At 45.5% G+C, this 15,551-nt stretch overlaps 1 protein-coding gene across 1 annotated transcript; it reads left to right on the top strand.

Moving 5' to 3' along the window:
- Positions 1–854: 854 nt before the first annotated feature.
- LOC141333077 (uncharacterized) lies at positions 855–2,068 on the top strand. Its single transcript, XM_073838007.1, has 5 exons — positions 855–1,102; positions 1,200–1,316; positions 1,450–1,583; positions 1,672–1,845; positions 1,942–2,068. The coding sequence occupies exons 1-5, from the start codon at positions 926–928 to the stop codon at positions 2,021–2,023; spliced, it is 684 nt and encodes a 227-aa protein (XP_073694108.1). The 5' UTR covers positions 855–925; the 3' UTR covers positions 2,024–2,068.
- The last annotated feature ends 13,483 nt before the right edge of the window (positions 2,069–15,551 follow it).

The raw sequence follows: 15,551 nt of genomic DNA, 5'->3' as shown, positions 1-15,551 counted from the left end.
AGATCATTTGTCCGACTTTGATCGGCGCTGCAGCCGCCTTTCGATCACGTGTGCCATCAAAGTACCGTGAGAGCAAAACGAGAGCAGCCGCAGAGGTCAGGCGCTGCAGCTGCTTAAAACCGGCTGCGAAAGCCTTGATGACGACACACTTTATTCTCATTGGTCAGATTATGTGACGACAAGCACGACGTGTGCTGTGTGTTTTTTCTTAAAAAAGTTCCTGTATGTAATCAATCTTTATATCGAATATCTGATATTCAAACAAAACATTAATGATGAAAATGAAGATTAGGCGATATGGTAAACATATATTCTTATTGTTTAAGAGTTCAAATTAAAGTATACTGCTAAGAAAAATGAATCAGGTCATTTCTGAAGGGCTGAAACATTACACATAAAACACTTTTGCATATATGCAAGCTGTTATTTTATTGCTTATTTGAATCAATGTAATTTACTCCTGTGATCAAAGCTGAATCTGAATACTGAATTACATGTGCAGTAAATTGAAATTATACCCTCAAAAGCATGTCAAACAGGGCAATCCACTCTGTGTGTGTGAGTGTGTGTGTCTGTTTCTTTTCCAGGAAAGTATATATGCTTTACTAAATTTAAATGTTGTTTTGTCTGTTTCTTGAAGGTCTGCTGCTGATCGCCACCTGGTTTACTGTTTACGGTGCTTCAAGCCACAGGAAAACCTCTCTGTTCATCTGGCTAGGGTTTGTATGAAAACCAACACGCCAGATGAAAGAGCTGAGGAGCTGCATAAAGCCAAGGTATCCAATAGGGAATGGGTATGCACAAGCAGGACCTGGGATTACCAGGAGTGCCTCGCGGCTCAACATGACCAAGGAGCTTCTCCGGCGAGGAGAATCCTCAACTGGTCTTAGACCCTGCGGTTACCACCACTTCAGTCTCTCACAGCATGCAAGACTGTCAGAAGATCCTGACCGCTGCAAAAGCAGACTTCCTCAGGATACGAGGAAACCTGCTGAAGGGCGGCGAGGTGTCCGGGGCGGAGAAGACCCTTTACCGGTATTACTGCGAGGCAGTCTTGGTTTTCCGTCACCTTCAGGGCCCTGGAGCTGTGGAAGTCTTGACTGTGAGTTCATCTATTGTAGCAAGTTGTCCCTCATGATATGCTGTAATTTTTTGACATGAGTACGATTTGGCAATTAAAATATTTCCATGTTTTCTAGGATGCAGACTGGGTGGAGAGGTTGCAGCATGGTGGCAGGGTTGTGTTTGGCATCAGCAGCCGCGCAACAGCTAGAAAGCAGGCTCCCACGTTCGCCCTGTCCTCCACAGAGGAAGCTGTAAGGCCTTACATATCTTATTAGACTGATTCTCTGACTACAGTATGAAGCAATGCATGTGCTGTTTTATTGTAATGCACAAAGATTTTTTGGTTTCAGTACTAGTTTATAACAGTCTGTTCTATTTTCACAGTGGTTTCAGCTGTACTTCAGAGAGATACGGCCAGAAAACATTCGGCCTGATAAAACCTGCAATCGGTTTTTCATGTCACCGGCCGGCGAAGGAGTGTGCAACGTCACAAAGGATCTCAACCGCCTCCATGAAATGTATGTGGCCCCGCAGATCCGCATAGATTTCCAATATCTTACCGGTCACAGTGAATATTCATAAATAATCTTTTATTTCTTAATGCAGGTATAAGCTGCCCGCCATCAGGAGCAATGACATGCGGAAGGCAGTGGAGGCGGCTGCTGCTCAAACACTGCCAGCAGACCAACAGCAGGCAGTGAAAGAGTACCTAACCCTCAGGGTGCCGGCGGCAAAGAATGCAACAGCCACAGTTTGTGTGCTGCTGGACTCCTTGGCGGGGTAGGTCATTTCATCCAGTGGTTCAACATGATTGTGTTTTCCCAATGTTATATAATTTTTTTATTTTTTTAAACTTGTTTTTCCTTCCTTTTGCAGCTTTACATCAGACGATGGCACTCCCGGAACCAGCACCGAGAACAGAGACTTCTCTGCATTTGTCTCGCAATTTCCTGTGTAACTGGACGGCCAGTTTCTTTTCGTGGTCACATTCTTTAGATTGCAGATGGACGAATAGGCTTTTCGTGGTCACTTTCTTTAGATTGCAGATGGACGAATAGGCTTTTCATGGTCACTTTCTTTAGATTGCAGATGGACGAATAGGCTTTTCGTGGTCACTTTCTTTAGATTGCAGATGGACGAATAGGCTTTTCGTGGTCACGTACTTTAGATTACAGATGGACGAATAGGCTTTTCGTGGTCACTTTCTTTAGATTGCAGATGGACGAATAGGCTTTTCGTGGTCACTTTCTTTAGATTGCAGATGGACGAATAGGCTTTTCGTGGTCACATACTTTAGATTGCAGATGGACGAATAGGCTTTTCGTGGTCACTTTCTTTAGATTACAGATGGACGAATAGGCTTTTCATGGTCACTTTCTTTAGATTGCAGATGGACGAATAGGCTTTTCATGGTCACTTTCTTTAGATTGCAGATGGACGAATAGGCTTTTCGTGGTCACTTTCTTTAGATTGCAGATGGACGAATAGGCTTTTCATGGTCACTTTCTTTAGATTGCAGATGGACGAATAGGCTTTTCGTGGTCACTTTCTTTAGATTGCAGATGGACGAATAGGCTTTTCATGGTCACTTTCTTTAGATTGCAGATGGACGAATAGGCTTTTCGTGGTCACTTTCTTTAGATTGCAGATGGACGAATAGGCTTTTCGTGGTCACTTTCTTTAGATTGCAGATGGACGAATAGGCTTTTCGTGGTCACATACTTTAGATTGCAGATGGACGAATAGGCTTTTCGTGGTCACTTTCTTTAGATTACAGATGGACGAATAGGCTTTTCGTGGTCACTTTCTTTAGATTGCAGATGGACGAATAGGCTTTTCGTGGTCACTTTCTTTAGATTGCAGATGGACGAATAGGCTTTTCGTGGTCACATACTTTAGATTGCAGATGGACGAATAGGCTTTTCGTGGTCACTTTCTTTAGATTACAGATGGACGAATAGGCTTTTCGTGGTCACTTTCTTTAGATTGCAGATGGACGAATAGGCTTTTCATGGTCACTTTCTTTAGATTGCAGATGGACGAATAGGCTTTTCGTGGTCACTTTCTTTAGATTGCAGATGGACGAATAGGCTTTTCATGGTCACTTTCTTTAGATTGCAGATGGACGAATAGGCTTTTCGTGGTCACTTTCTTTAGATTGCAGATGGACGAATAGGCTTTTCGTGGTCACTTTCTTTAGATTGCAGATGGACGAATAGGCTTTTCGTGGTCACATACTTTAGATTGCAGATGGACGAATAGGCTTTTCGTGGTCACTTTCTTTAGATTACAGATGGACGAATAGGCTTTTCATGGTCACTTTCTTTAGATTGCAGATGGACGAATAGGCTTTTCGTGGTCACTTTCTTTAGATTGCAGATGGACGAATAGGCTTTTCGTGGTCACTTTCTTTAGATTGCAGATGGACGAATGGGCTTTTCATGGTCACTTTCTTTAGATTACAGATGGACGAATGGGCTTTTCATGGTCACATTCTTTAGATTACAGATGGACGAATAGGCTTTTCATGGTCACATTCTTTAGATTACAGATGGACGAATAGGCTTTTCATGGTCACTTTCTTTAGATTGCAGATGGACGAATAGGCTTTTCGTGGTCACTTTCTTTAGATTGCAGATGGACGAATGGGCTTTTCATGGTCACTTTCTTTAGATTACAGATGGACGAATGGGCTTTTCATGGTCACATTCTTTAGATTACAGATGGACGAATAGGCTTTTCATGGTCACATTCTTTAGATTACAGATGGACGAATGGGCTTTTCATGGTCACATTCTTTAGATTGCAGATGGACGAATAGGCTTTTCATGGTCACATTCTTTAGATTGCAGATGGACGAATGGGCTTTTCATGGTCACATTCTTTAGATTACAGATGGACGAATGGGCTTTTCATGGTCACATTCTTTAGATTACAGATGGACGAATGGGCTTTTCATGGTCACATTCTTTAGATTGCAGATGGACGAATGGGCTTTTCATGGTCACATTCTTTAGATTACAGATGGACGAATGGGCTTTTCATGGTCACATTCTTTAGATTACAGATGGACGAATAGGCTTTTCATGGTCACATTCTTTAGATTGCAGATGGACGAATAGGCTTTTCATGGTCACATTCTTTAGATTGCAGATGGACGAATAGGCTTTTCGTGGTCACATTCTTTAGATTGCAGATGGACGAATAGGCTTTTCGTGGTCACATTCTTTAGATTACAGATGGACGAATAGGCTTTTCATGGTCACATTCTTTAGATTACAGATGGACGAATAGGCTTTTCATGGTCACATTCTTTAGATTACAGATGGACGAATGGGCTTTTCATGGTCACATTCTTTAGATTACAGATGGACGAATAGGCTTTTCATGGTCACATTCTTTAGATTGCAGATGGACGAATAGGCTTTTCATGGTCACATTCTTTAGATTACAGATGGACGAATGGGCTTTTCATGGTCACTTTCTTTAGATTACAGATGGACGAATAGGCTTTTCGTGGTCACTTTCTTTAGATTGCAGATGGACGAATAGGCTTTTCGTGGTCACTTTCTTTAGATTGCAGATGGACGAATGGGCTTTTCATGGTCACTTTCTTTAGATTACAGATGGACGAATGGGCTTTTCATGGTCACATTCTTTAGATTACAGATGGACGAATAGGCTTTTCATGGTCACATTCTTTAGATTACAGATGGACGAATGGGCTTTTCATGGTCACATTCTTTAGATTGCAGATGGACGAATGGGCTTTTCATGGTCACATTCTTTAGATTACAGATGGACGAATGGGCTTTTCATGGTCACATTCTTTAGATTACAGATGGACGAATGGGCTTTTCATGGTCACATTCTTTAGATTACAGATGGACGAATAGGCTTTTCATGGTCACATTCTTTAGATTGCAGATGGACGAATAGGCTTTTCATGGTCACATTCTTTAGATTACAGATGGACGAATAGGCTTTTCATGGTCACTTTCTTTAGATTGCAGATGGACGAATAGGCTTTTCGTGGTCACTTTCTTTAGATTGCAGATGGACGAATGGGCTTTTCATGGTCACTTTCTTTAGATTGCAGATGGACGAATAGGCTTTTCGTGGTCACTTTCTTTAGATTGCAGATGGACGAATGGGCTTTTCATGGTCACTTTCTTTAGATTACAGATGGACGAATGGGCTTTTCATGGTCACATTCTTTAGATTACAGATGGACGAATAGGCTTTTCATGGTCACATTCTTTAGATTACAGATGGACGAATGGGCTTTTCATGGTCACATTCTTTAGATTACAGATGGACGAATAGGCTTTTCATGGTCACATTCTTTAGATTGCAGATGGACGAATGGGCTTTTCATGGTCACATTCTTTAGATTACAGATGGACGAATGGGCTTTTCATGGTCACATTCTTTAGATTGCAGATGGACGAATGGGCTTTTCATGGTCACATTCTTTAGATTACAGATGGACGAATGGGCTTTTCATGGTCACTTTCATTAGATTGCAGATGGACGAATAGGCTTTTCGTGGTCACATTCTTTAGATTACAGATGGACGAATGGGCTTTTCATGGTCACTTTCATTAGATTGCAGATGGACGAATAGGCTTTTCGTGGTCACATTCTTTAGATTGCAGATGGACGAATAGGCTTTTCATGGTCACTTTCATTAGATTGCAGATGGACGAATAGGCTTTTCATGGTCACATTCTTTAGATTACAGATGGACGAATGGGCTTTTCATGGTCACTTTCATTAGATTGCAGATGGACGAATAGGCTTTTCGTGGTCACATTCTTTAGATTACAGATGGACGAATAGGCTTTTCATGGTCACATTCTTTAGATTACAGATGGACGAATAGGCTTTTCATGGTCACTTTCATTAGATTGCAGATGGACGAATAGGCTTTTCGTGGTCACATTCTTTAGATTACAGATGGACGAATAGGCTTTTCATGGTCACATTCTTTAGATTGCAGATGGACGAATAGGCTTTTCATGGTCACATTCTTTAGATTACAGATGGACGAATGGGCTTTTCATGGTCACTTTCATTAGATTGCAGATGGACGAATAGGCTTTTCGTGGTCACATTCTTTAGATTACAGATGGACGAATAGGCTTTTCATGGTCACATTCTTTAGATTACAGATGGACGAATTGTGATGCAGTCATGGATTGATCCGGAGACGTGGGATCCATTTGCAACGCTTTATTTAAATCAGACAGTGTAAACAAGCAGGGGTCAACAGGAGCAGACTGGTATATCGTAGACAAGACAGAGAGTTTGTTCAGAGTCCAGGCAATAGGTCGAGGCAGGCGGCGATCGAAGGGAATAATCCGAGAGACAGGCAGAGGTCGACAAATGGCAGGCAGAGTCCGTTCACAAAGTCGATATACAGTCCAATTGTTAACAGAAAGGCAGTCCGATGAATAAACGCTCAGGATTGTCAGCATGACTAAACAAAACTTCGCGGAGAACACACCGACGCGGCAGTCCTTAAAATGGCCGCCGGGGGAAGTGACCCGGGGGGACCCGGAACCGGAAGTGAGCGCGGCAGGTACGGGGCTGATGGGAAATGTAGTGTTAAAAGTCCGGTGAGGGTTCCCGCTGGCGGCGGTCGGAGGGAGCCACAGAGACCGCCTCTGTGACAGAGCCCCCCCCCTGCGAGCGACTCCTGGCGCGAGGAGGAACCCGGCGCCGAGGTCTTCCTCTTCCACGGGGAGCTGGCCGATCTGGGTAGGTGGCGTGGAAGTCGGCGATTAGGGAAGGGTCGAGAATGTCCTCGGCAGGTATCCAAGACCTCTCCTCGGGACCGAACCCCTCCCAGTCGACCAGGTATTGGAGGCGACCGTTCCGGCGCCGGGAGTTCAGGAGCGAATTCACCCGATAGACCTCCTCGCCCTCGATGATCATGGGGGGGGGTCCCCGTGCAGCGGTCTCCTCTAGGTTCTCCCCTCCTTCCGGGTTACCAGCGGGCTTAAACAGAGAGACATGAAAGGTGGGTGAGATACGGTATTCGGGGGGAAGTTCAAGACGAAATGAAACAGGAGTAATTTGTTTGATAATTTTGAAAGGACCCACGTACCTGGGGCTTAACTTCCGGCAAGGTAGACGTAGACGGAGGTCCCGGGTCGAGAGCCACACCCATTGGCCAGGTTGGTAAGGGGGGTTCTGCCGACGTCGGCGGTTGGCCTGAGCTTCAGTACGTCGCACTGCCCTTTGCAGATGGACATGGGCTTGGTCCCAGACCTCCTCACTGCGCTGGAACCAGGAGTTGACCGCGGGGAGATCAGAGGGTTCTCCAGACCAGGGAAACAGAGGTGGTTGAAAACCTAAGACACATTGGAATGGAGTGAGGTTAGTGGATGGTTTGAGTAGAGAGTTCTGGGCGTATTCGGCCCAGAAAAGGAAGCGGCTCCAGTCCTCTTGGTTGTTCTGACAGTATGATCGTAGAAAGCGGATCAACTCCTGGTTCAGCCTCTCTGCCTGACCGTTGGACTCCGGGTGGTATCCTGAGCTGAGGCTGATGTTGACTCCGAGGAGTTGGAAGAAGCTGGTCCACAGGCGAGAAGTGAACTGGGGCCCTCGGTCGGATACAATGTCCTCTGGTAGACCGTAGAATCTGAATACAAAGTTGCACAGGATTTCGGCTGTCTCCATGGCTGTGGGAAGTTTGGGTAGAGGAATGAGTCTGCAGCCCTTTGAGAAACGATCCACTATGGTTAAGATGGTGGTGTGGCCCTTAGAGATGGGAAGATCAGTGATGAAATCTACGGCTATGTGTGACCAGGGACGTTGAGGCACGGGTAGAGGATGCAGAAGGCCGGCCGGGAGCTGACGTGGAACTTTAGAGGTGTTGCACACACGGCAGTTCTTAATGTAGGTGATGGTGTCAGAGCGTTGAGATGGCCACCAGAAGCGGTTTTGGAGGATCTGTAAGGTGGCCTCAATACCCGGGTGGCCAGAACTGGGCTGAGAGTGGACTTCTGATAGGACTCGTGAACGAATGGACTGAGGCACATACGTGAGCGAGGCCGGGCATTCACTAGGTGTGGGATCTTGTGATTGGGCTTCTGTGATCTCTGTTAGGATGTCCCAGGTGACAGGGGCTACAATGAGGGACTTCGGCAGAATGGTCTCGGACTGAGTAGGAGGAAGGTCAGGATCGTGAACTCGGGAGAGGGCGTCTGCCTTGGTGTTTTGAGATCCTGGCCGGTACGTGACTTGAAACTGAAAGCGTGTGAAGAATAAGGCCCACCTGGCCTGGCGATGGTTGAGCACTTTAGCGGAGCGGAGGTACTCTAAATTTCTGTGGTCAGTGAGAACTGTGAACGGGTGTTGGGACCCCTCGAGCCAGTGACGCCATTCTTCGAGGGCCAGTTTGATTGCTAGAAGTTCCCGATTGCCAACATCATAGTTCCTCTCTGCTGAAGAAAGCTTGTGGGAGAAATACGCGCAGGGATAGGTCTTAGGAGGTTCCCCCTGCCGCTGTGAAAGTACTGCCCCTACGCCAGTGCTAGAAGCGTCGACCTCTACCAGAAAAGGCTTCGTGGGATCTGGGTGGTGAAGGATGGGTGCTGTGGTGAATCTTACACGCAGATCATTGAAGGCCTGGATAGCGAGCTGGGACCAGACGAGCCGAGTGTTTCCCTTCTTTACCATAGATGTAAGGGGTGCCGCCAAGGAACTGAAGTTGCGGATGAATCGTCGATAGAAGTTCGAAAATCCTAGAAATCGCTGGAGCTCCTTGAGGGTTCTTGGTCTAGGCCAGTTCCGGACGGCGTTCACCTTACTCTCGTCCATTGCCACTCCCTCGGGGCTAATGATGTAGCCTAGGAAAGCGATCTTTTGAAGATGGAACTCGCATTTCTCCTGTTTAGCGTAGAGTTGGTGCTTGATCAGCCGTTGCAGGACTGCTCGGACGTGCTGGACATGTTCGGTGTATGAGTTGGAGTAGATTAAGATGTCGTCAATATAAACGATCACCCAGCGGTTAAGCATGTCACGGAACACCTCGTTGATGAATGCCTGGAAGTACGAGGGACTATTAGCCAGACCGAAGGGCATGACCCGATATTCGTAGTGGCCCGATGTGGTGGAGAAAGCGGTCTTCCACTCGTCACCTTCCCTGATGCGGACGAGGTTGTATGCTGAGCGTAGATCTAACTTGGTAAACAGCTTGGCCGTCCGTAGTTGTTCAAGGGCTGAGGGGACTAGTGGTAATGGATATCGGTACTTAATGGTGATGTCATTGAGGGATCTATAGTCAATACAGGGTCGAAGTCCTCCATCCTTCTTTTTAACGAAGAAGAACCCGGCTGAGGCGGGTGATGTGGACGGCCGGATGAAGCCCTTAGCCAGTTCTTCACTGATATAAGTATCCATAGCCTCAGTTTCGGGTTGGGAGAGTGGGAAGATACGACCTCGAGGTGGTGCAGAGCCAGGAATGAGGTCGATGGCGCAGTCTCCAGAGCGATGGGGTGGTAGTTTGGTAGCCTTGGAGCGGCTGAAGGCCTCAAGCAGATCTCGATACTCAGCTGGAACAGTCTCCTGAGAGATGGGTGACGAGGATGAGTCAGGTGGGCTCGAGGGTGGCGGTGTGCAGTGCTCCTGACAGTAGGGTGACCAGTGAGTGATGGTGCCTCTTGTCCAGGAAATGGCCGGTTCGTGTCGATTAAGCCATGGGTAGCCGAGAATGATGGGTGACTGAGGTGATGTGATGATAAAGAACCGGATTGTTTCCTGGTGAGGGGGGTCTAGGCAGAGAGTGATGTCAGCGGTAGTGTAATCAATCCTTCCAGATCCTAGTGGGCGCCCGTCGAGGGCGGCCACTGCCACAGGGGAGACACAAGAGAGGAGAGGGATGTGGTTAGCATTCACAAACTCTGAGTCAATGAAGTTTCCGGCGGCACCGGAGTCAACGAGAGCCGTGGTCGTGATATTAGTGTTTCCATAAATAAGTCTGACAGGAATTTCACATTTGTTTAGAAGGAGACGACTCTTACTCACCGAGGTGGGAGGACGAGGTGGTCTCGTCGGGCAGTTAGCTCGAATGTGCCCCGCCTGGCCGCAGTAGAGGCAGAGATTGCTTCTGAGCCGTCTTTCCCGCTCCTCAACAGAGATCTTGGTGGTTCCCACCTGCATGGGTTCAGGGGCTGATTCAGTAGGACCCGGAAGAAAGGTGACAGGAGTGAGGGATCGGGTAGACTTGCGGGTTCTCATGAGATTGTCGACCCGGATGGAGAGATCGATGTAGCGATCCAGTGACAATCCTTCATCCCGGCAGGCGAGCTCCACCTGCAGATCATGGTTGAGTCCTTTCCGATAGTGCAACTTGAGAGGCTCATCGTTCCAGTCACTCTGAGCCGCGAGGGTCCTAAATGTGAGGGCATAATCCGCCGCAGTCCTCCTGCCCTGTCGTAGAGCCACAATTTGCTCCCCGGCCTCGCTCGTTTCTGAGCTGGGTTGGAACACCTCCTTAAAACGTTGCATGAATGCGGCGAATGTGGGGAAGGAAGGCTGTTCCGGTCTCCAGACCGCAGTAGCCCAGTCTAACGCTCTGCCAGTGAGGAGCGAACAAACAAAGGCGATCTTTCCCTCATCGTTGGGATACAAGTGGGGTTGTTGTGAGACGAAGAGGGAACATTGCAAGAGAAAACCTTTGCACTTACTGGGAGTACCGTCGAACTTGTCTGGGAAGGCCAGGCGAGGGCTGGTGGTGATTGACTGGGCCGCGGGAGGAGGCGGAGCTGGTGCGGCGGCTGGAGATGCAGCGGAAGGAGCGGGAAACTGGAGGTTTTGCAACATCTGGGTAAGTTGTTCGGTTACCTTGGTTAACTTATCCAGTTGGGCGTGATGAGCTGACAGAAGGGAAGCTTGAGCAGATAGTTCAGTGGTGATCTGATGTACCGTTGCTGGATCCGTTGGCGGCGAAGTTTTCTGTGATGCAGTCATGGATTGATCCGGAGACGTGGGATCCATTTGCAACGCTTTATTTAAATCAGACAGTGTAAACAAGCAGGGGTCAACAGGAGCAGACTGGTATATCGTAGACAAGACAGAGAGTTTGTTCAGAGTCCAGGCAATAGGTCGAGGCAGGCGGCGATCGAAGGGAATAATCCGAGAGACAGGCAGAGGTCGACAAATGGCAGGCAGAGTCCGTTCACAAAGTCGATATACAGTCCAATTGTTAACAGAAAGGCAGTCCGATGAATAAACGCTCAGGATTGTCAGCATGACTAAACAAAACTTCGCGGAGAACACACCGACGCGGCAGTCCTTAAAATGGCCGCCGGGGGAAGTGACCCGGGGGGACCCGGAACCGGAAGTGAGCGCGGCAGGTACGGGGCTGATGGGAAATGTAGTGTTAAAAGTCCGGTGAGGGTTCCCGCTGGCGGCGGTCGGAGGGAGCCACAGAGACCGCCTCTGTGACACGAATAGGCTTTTCATGGTCACTTTCATTAGATTGCAGATGGACGAATAGGCTTTTCGTGGTCACATTCTTTAGATTACAGATGGACGAATAGGCTTTTCATGGTCACATTCTTTAGATTGCAGATGGACGAATAGGCTTTTCATGGTCACTTTCTTTAGATTACAGGTGGACGAATAGGCTTTTCGTGGTCACTTTCTTTAGATTACAGATGGACGAATAGGCTTTTCATGGTCACATTCTTTAGATTGCAGATGGACGAATAGGCTTTTCGTGGTCACTTTCTTTAGATTACAGATGGACGAATAGGCTTTTCGTGGTCACTTTCTTTAGATTACAGATGGACGAATAGGCTTTTCGTGGTCACTTTCTTTAGATTACAGATGGACGAATGGGCTTTTCATGGTCACATTCTTTAGATTACAGATGGACGAATAGGCTTTTCGTGGTCACTTTCTTTAGATTACAGATGGACGAATAGGCTTTTCGTGGTCACTTTCTTTAGATTGCAGATGGACGAATAGGCTTTTCGTGGTCACTTTCTTTAGATTACAGATGGACGAATAGGCTTTTCATGGTCACATTCTTTAGATTACAGATGGACGAATAGGCTTTTCGTGGTCACTTTCTTTAGATTACAGATGGACGAATAGGCTTTTCGTGGTCACTTTCTTTAGATTACAGATGGACGAATAGGCTTTTCGTGGTCACTTTCTTTAGATTACAGATGGACGAATAGGCTTTTCATGGTCACATTCTTTAGATTACAGATGGACGAATAGGCTTTTCGTGGTCACTTTCTTTAGATTGCAGATGGACGAATAGGCTTTTCGTGGTCACATTCTTTAGATTACAGATGGACGAATGGGCTTTTCATGGTCACATTCTTTAGATTACAGATGGACGAATGGGCTTTTCATGGTCACTTTCTTTAGATTACAGATGGACGAATAGGCTTTTCGTGGTCACTTTCTTTAGATTACAGATGGACGAATAGGCTTTTCGTGGTCACATTCTTTAGATTACAGATGGACGAATAGGCTTTTCGTGGTCACTTTCTTTAGATTACAGATGGACGAATAGGCTTTTCGTGGTCACATTCTTTAGATTACAGATGGACGAATAGGCTTTTCGTGGTCACTTTCTTTAGATTACAGATGGACGAATAGGCTTTTCGTGGTCACATTCTTTAGATTACAGATGGACGAATAGGCTTTTCGTGGTCACTTTCTTTAGATTACAGATGGACGAATAGGCTTTTCGTGGTCACATTCTTTAGATTACAGATGGACGAATAGGCTTTTCGTGGTCACATTCTTTAGATTACAGATGGACGAATAGGCTTTTCGTGGTCACATTCTTTAGATTACAGATGGACGAATAGGCTTTTCGTGGTCACATTCTTTAGATTACAGATGGACGAATAGGCTTTTCGTGGTCACATTCTTTAGATTACAGATGGACGAATAGGCTTTTCGTGGTCACTTTCTTTAGATTACAGATGGACGAATAGGCTTTTCGTGGTCACTTTCTTTAGATTACAGATGGACGAATGGGCTTTTCATGGTCACTTTCTTTAGATTACAGATGGACGAATAGGCTTTTCGTGGTCACATTCTTTAGATTACAGATGGACGAATGGGCTTTTCATGGTCACTTTCTTTAGATTACAGATGGACGAATAGGCTTTTCGTGGTCACATTCTTTAGATTACAGATGGACGAATGGGCTTTTCATGGTCACTTTCTTTAGATTACAGATGGACGAATAGGCTTTTCGTGGTCACTTTCTTTAGATTACAGATGGACGAATGGGCTTTTCATGGTCACTTTCTTTAGATTACAGATGGACGAATAGGCTTTTCGTGGTCACATTCTTTAGATTACAGATGGACGAATAGGCTTTTCGTGGTCACATTCTTTAGATTACAGATGGACGAATAGGCTTTTCGTGGTCACATTCTTTAGATTACAGATGGACGAATAGGCTTTTCGTGGTCACATTCTTTAGATTACAGATGGACGAATAGGCTTTTCGTGGTCACATTCTTTAGATTACAGATGGACGAATGGGCTTTTCATGGTCACTTTCTTTAGATTACAGATGGACGAATGGGCTTTTCGTGGTCACTTTCTTTAGATTACAGATGGACGAATAGGCTTTTCGTGGTCACTTTCTTTAGATTACAGATGGACGAATGGGCTTTTCATGGTCACTTTCTTTAGATTACAGATGGACGAATAGGCTTTTCATGGTCACTTTCTTTAGATTACAGATGGACGAATAGGCTTTTCGTGGTCACATTCTTTAGATTGCAGATGGACGAATAGGCTTTTCGTGGTCACATTCTTTAGATTACAGATGGACGAATAGGCTTTTCGTGGTCACATTCTTTAGATTACAGATGGACGAATAGGCTTTTCATGGTCACATTCTTTAGATTACAGATGGACGAATAGGCTTTTCGTGGTCACATTCTTTAGATTACAGATGGACGAATAGGCTTTTCGTGGTCACATTCTTTAGATTACAGATGGACGAATAGGCTTTTCGTGGTCACATTCTTTAGATTACAGATGGACGAATGGGCTTTTCATGGTCACTTTCTTTAGATTACAGATGGACGAATAGGCTTTTCGTGGTCACTTTCTTTAGATTACAGATGGACGAATGGGCTTTTCATGGTCACTTTCTTTAGATTACAGATGGACGAATGGGCTTTTCATGGTCACTTTCTTTAGATTACAGATGGACGAATAGGCTTTTCGTGGTCACTTTCTTTAGATTACAGATGGACGAATGGGCTTTTCATGGTCACTTTCTTTAGATTACAGATGGACGAATAGGCTTTTCGTGGTCACATTCTTTAGATTACAGATGGACGAATAGGCTTTTCGTGGTCACATTCTTTATATTACAGATGGACGAATAGGCTTTTCGTGGTCACATTCTTTATATTACAGATGGACGAATAGGCTTTTCGTGGTCACATTCTTTAGATTACAGATGGACGAATAGGCTTTTCGTGGTCACATTCTTTAGATTACAGATGGACGAATAGGCTTTTCGTGGTCACATTCTTTAGATTACAGATGGACGAATAGGCTTTTCGTGGTCACTTTCTTTAGATTACAGATGGACGAATGGGCTTTTCATGGTCACTTTCTTTAGATTACAGATGGACGAATAGGCTTTTCATGGTCACTTTCTTTAGATTACAGATGGACGAATAGGCTTTTCATGGTCACATTCTTTAGATTGCAGATGGACGAATAGGCTTTTCGTGGTCACTTTCTTTAGATTGCAGATGGACGAATAGGCTTTTCGTGGTCACTTTCTTTAGATTGCAGATGGACGAATAGGCTTTTCGTGGTCACTTTCTTTAGATTACAGATGGACGAATAGGCTTTTCATGGTCACATTCTTTAGATTACAGATGGACGAATAGGCTTTTCGTGGTCACATTCTTTAGATTACAGATGGACGAATAGGCTTTTCATGGTCACGCACTTTAGATTGCAGATGGACTAATAGGCTTTTTGTGGTCACATTCATTAGATTGCAGATGGACGAATAGGCTTTTCGTGGTCACGTACTTTAGATTGCAGATGGACGAATGGGCTTTTCATGGTCACTTTCTTTAGATTACAGATGGACGAATAGGCTTTTCATGGTCACATTCTTTAGATTGCAGATGGACGAATAGGCTTTTCGTGGTCACTTTCTTTAGATTGCAGATGGACGAATAGGCTTTTCGTGGTCACTTTCTTTAGATTACAGATGGACGAATAGGCTTTTCGTGGTCACATTCTTTAGATTACAGATGGACGAATAGGCTTTTCATGGTCACGCACTTTAGATTGCAGATGGACGAATAGGCTTTTCGTGGTCACTTTCTTTAGATTGCAGATGGACGAATAGGCTTTTCGTGGTCACTTTCTTTAGATTACAGATGGACGAATAGGCTTTTCGTGGTCACATTCTTTAGATTGCAGATGGACGAATAGGCTTTTCGTGGTCACATTCT

The sequence above is a fragment of the Garra rufa genome, chromosome 4 (assembly GCF_049309525.1).
Source record: "Garra rufa chromosome 4, GarRuf1.0, whole genome shotgun sequence".
In the NCBI taxonomy this organism is placed as follows: Eukaryota; Metazoa; Chordata; class Actinopteri; order Cypriniformes; family Cyprinidae; genus Garra; species Garra rufa.
Note: the sequence above shows the minus strand (reverse complement) of the source record. Positions and strands in the feature narration are given on the sequence as shown.

What these genes read in the sequence shown, in the direction of transcription:
- LOC141333077 (XM_073838007.1), top strand. Translation starts at nt 926, where the DNA reads ATGCAAGACTGTCAGAAGATCCTGACCGCTGCAAAAGCAGACTTCCTC. An exon ending in CTCAACCGCCTCCATGAAAT is followed by an intron (nt 1,584 to 1,671) that starts GTATGTGGCCCC and finishes TTCTTAATGCAG; the next exon opens with GTATAAGCTGCCCGCCATCA. An exon ending in CTGCTGGACTCCTTGGCGGG is followed by an intron (nt 1,846 to 1,941) that starts GTAGGTCATTTC and finishes TTCCTTTTGCAG; the next exon opens with CTTTACATCAGACGATGGCA.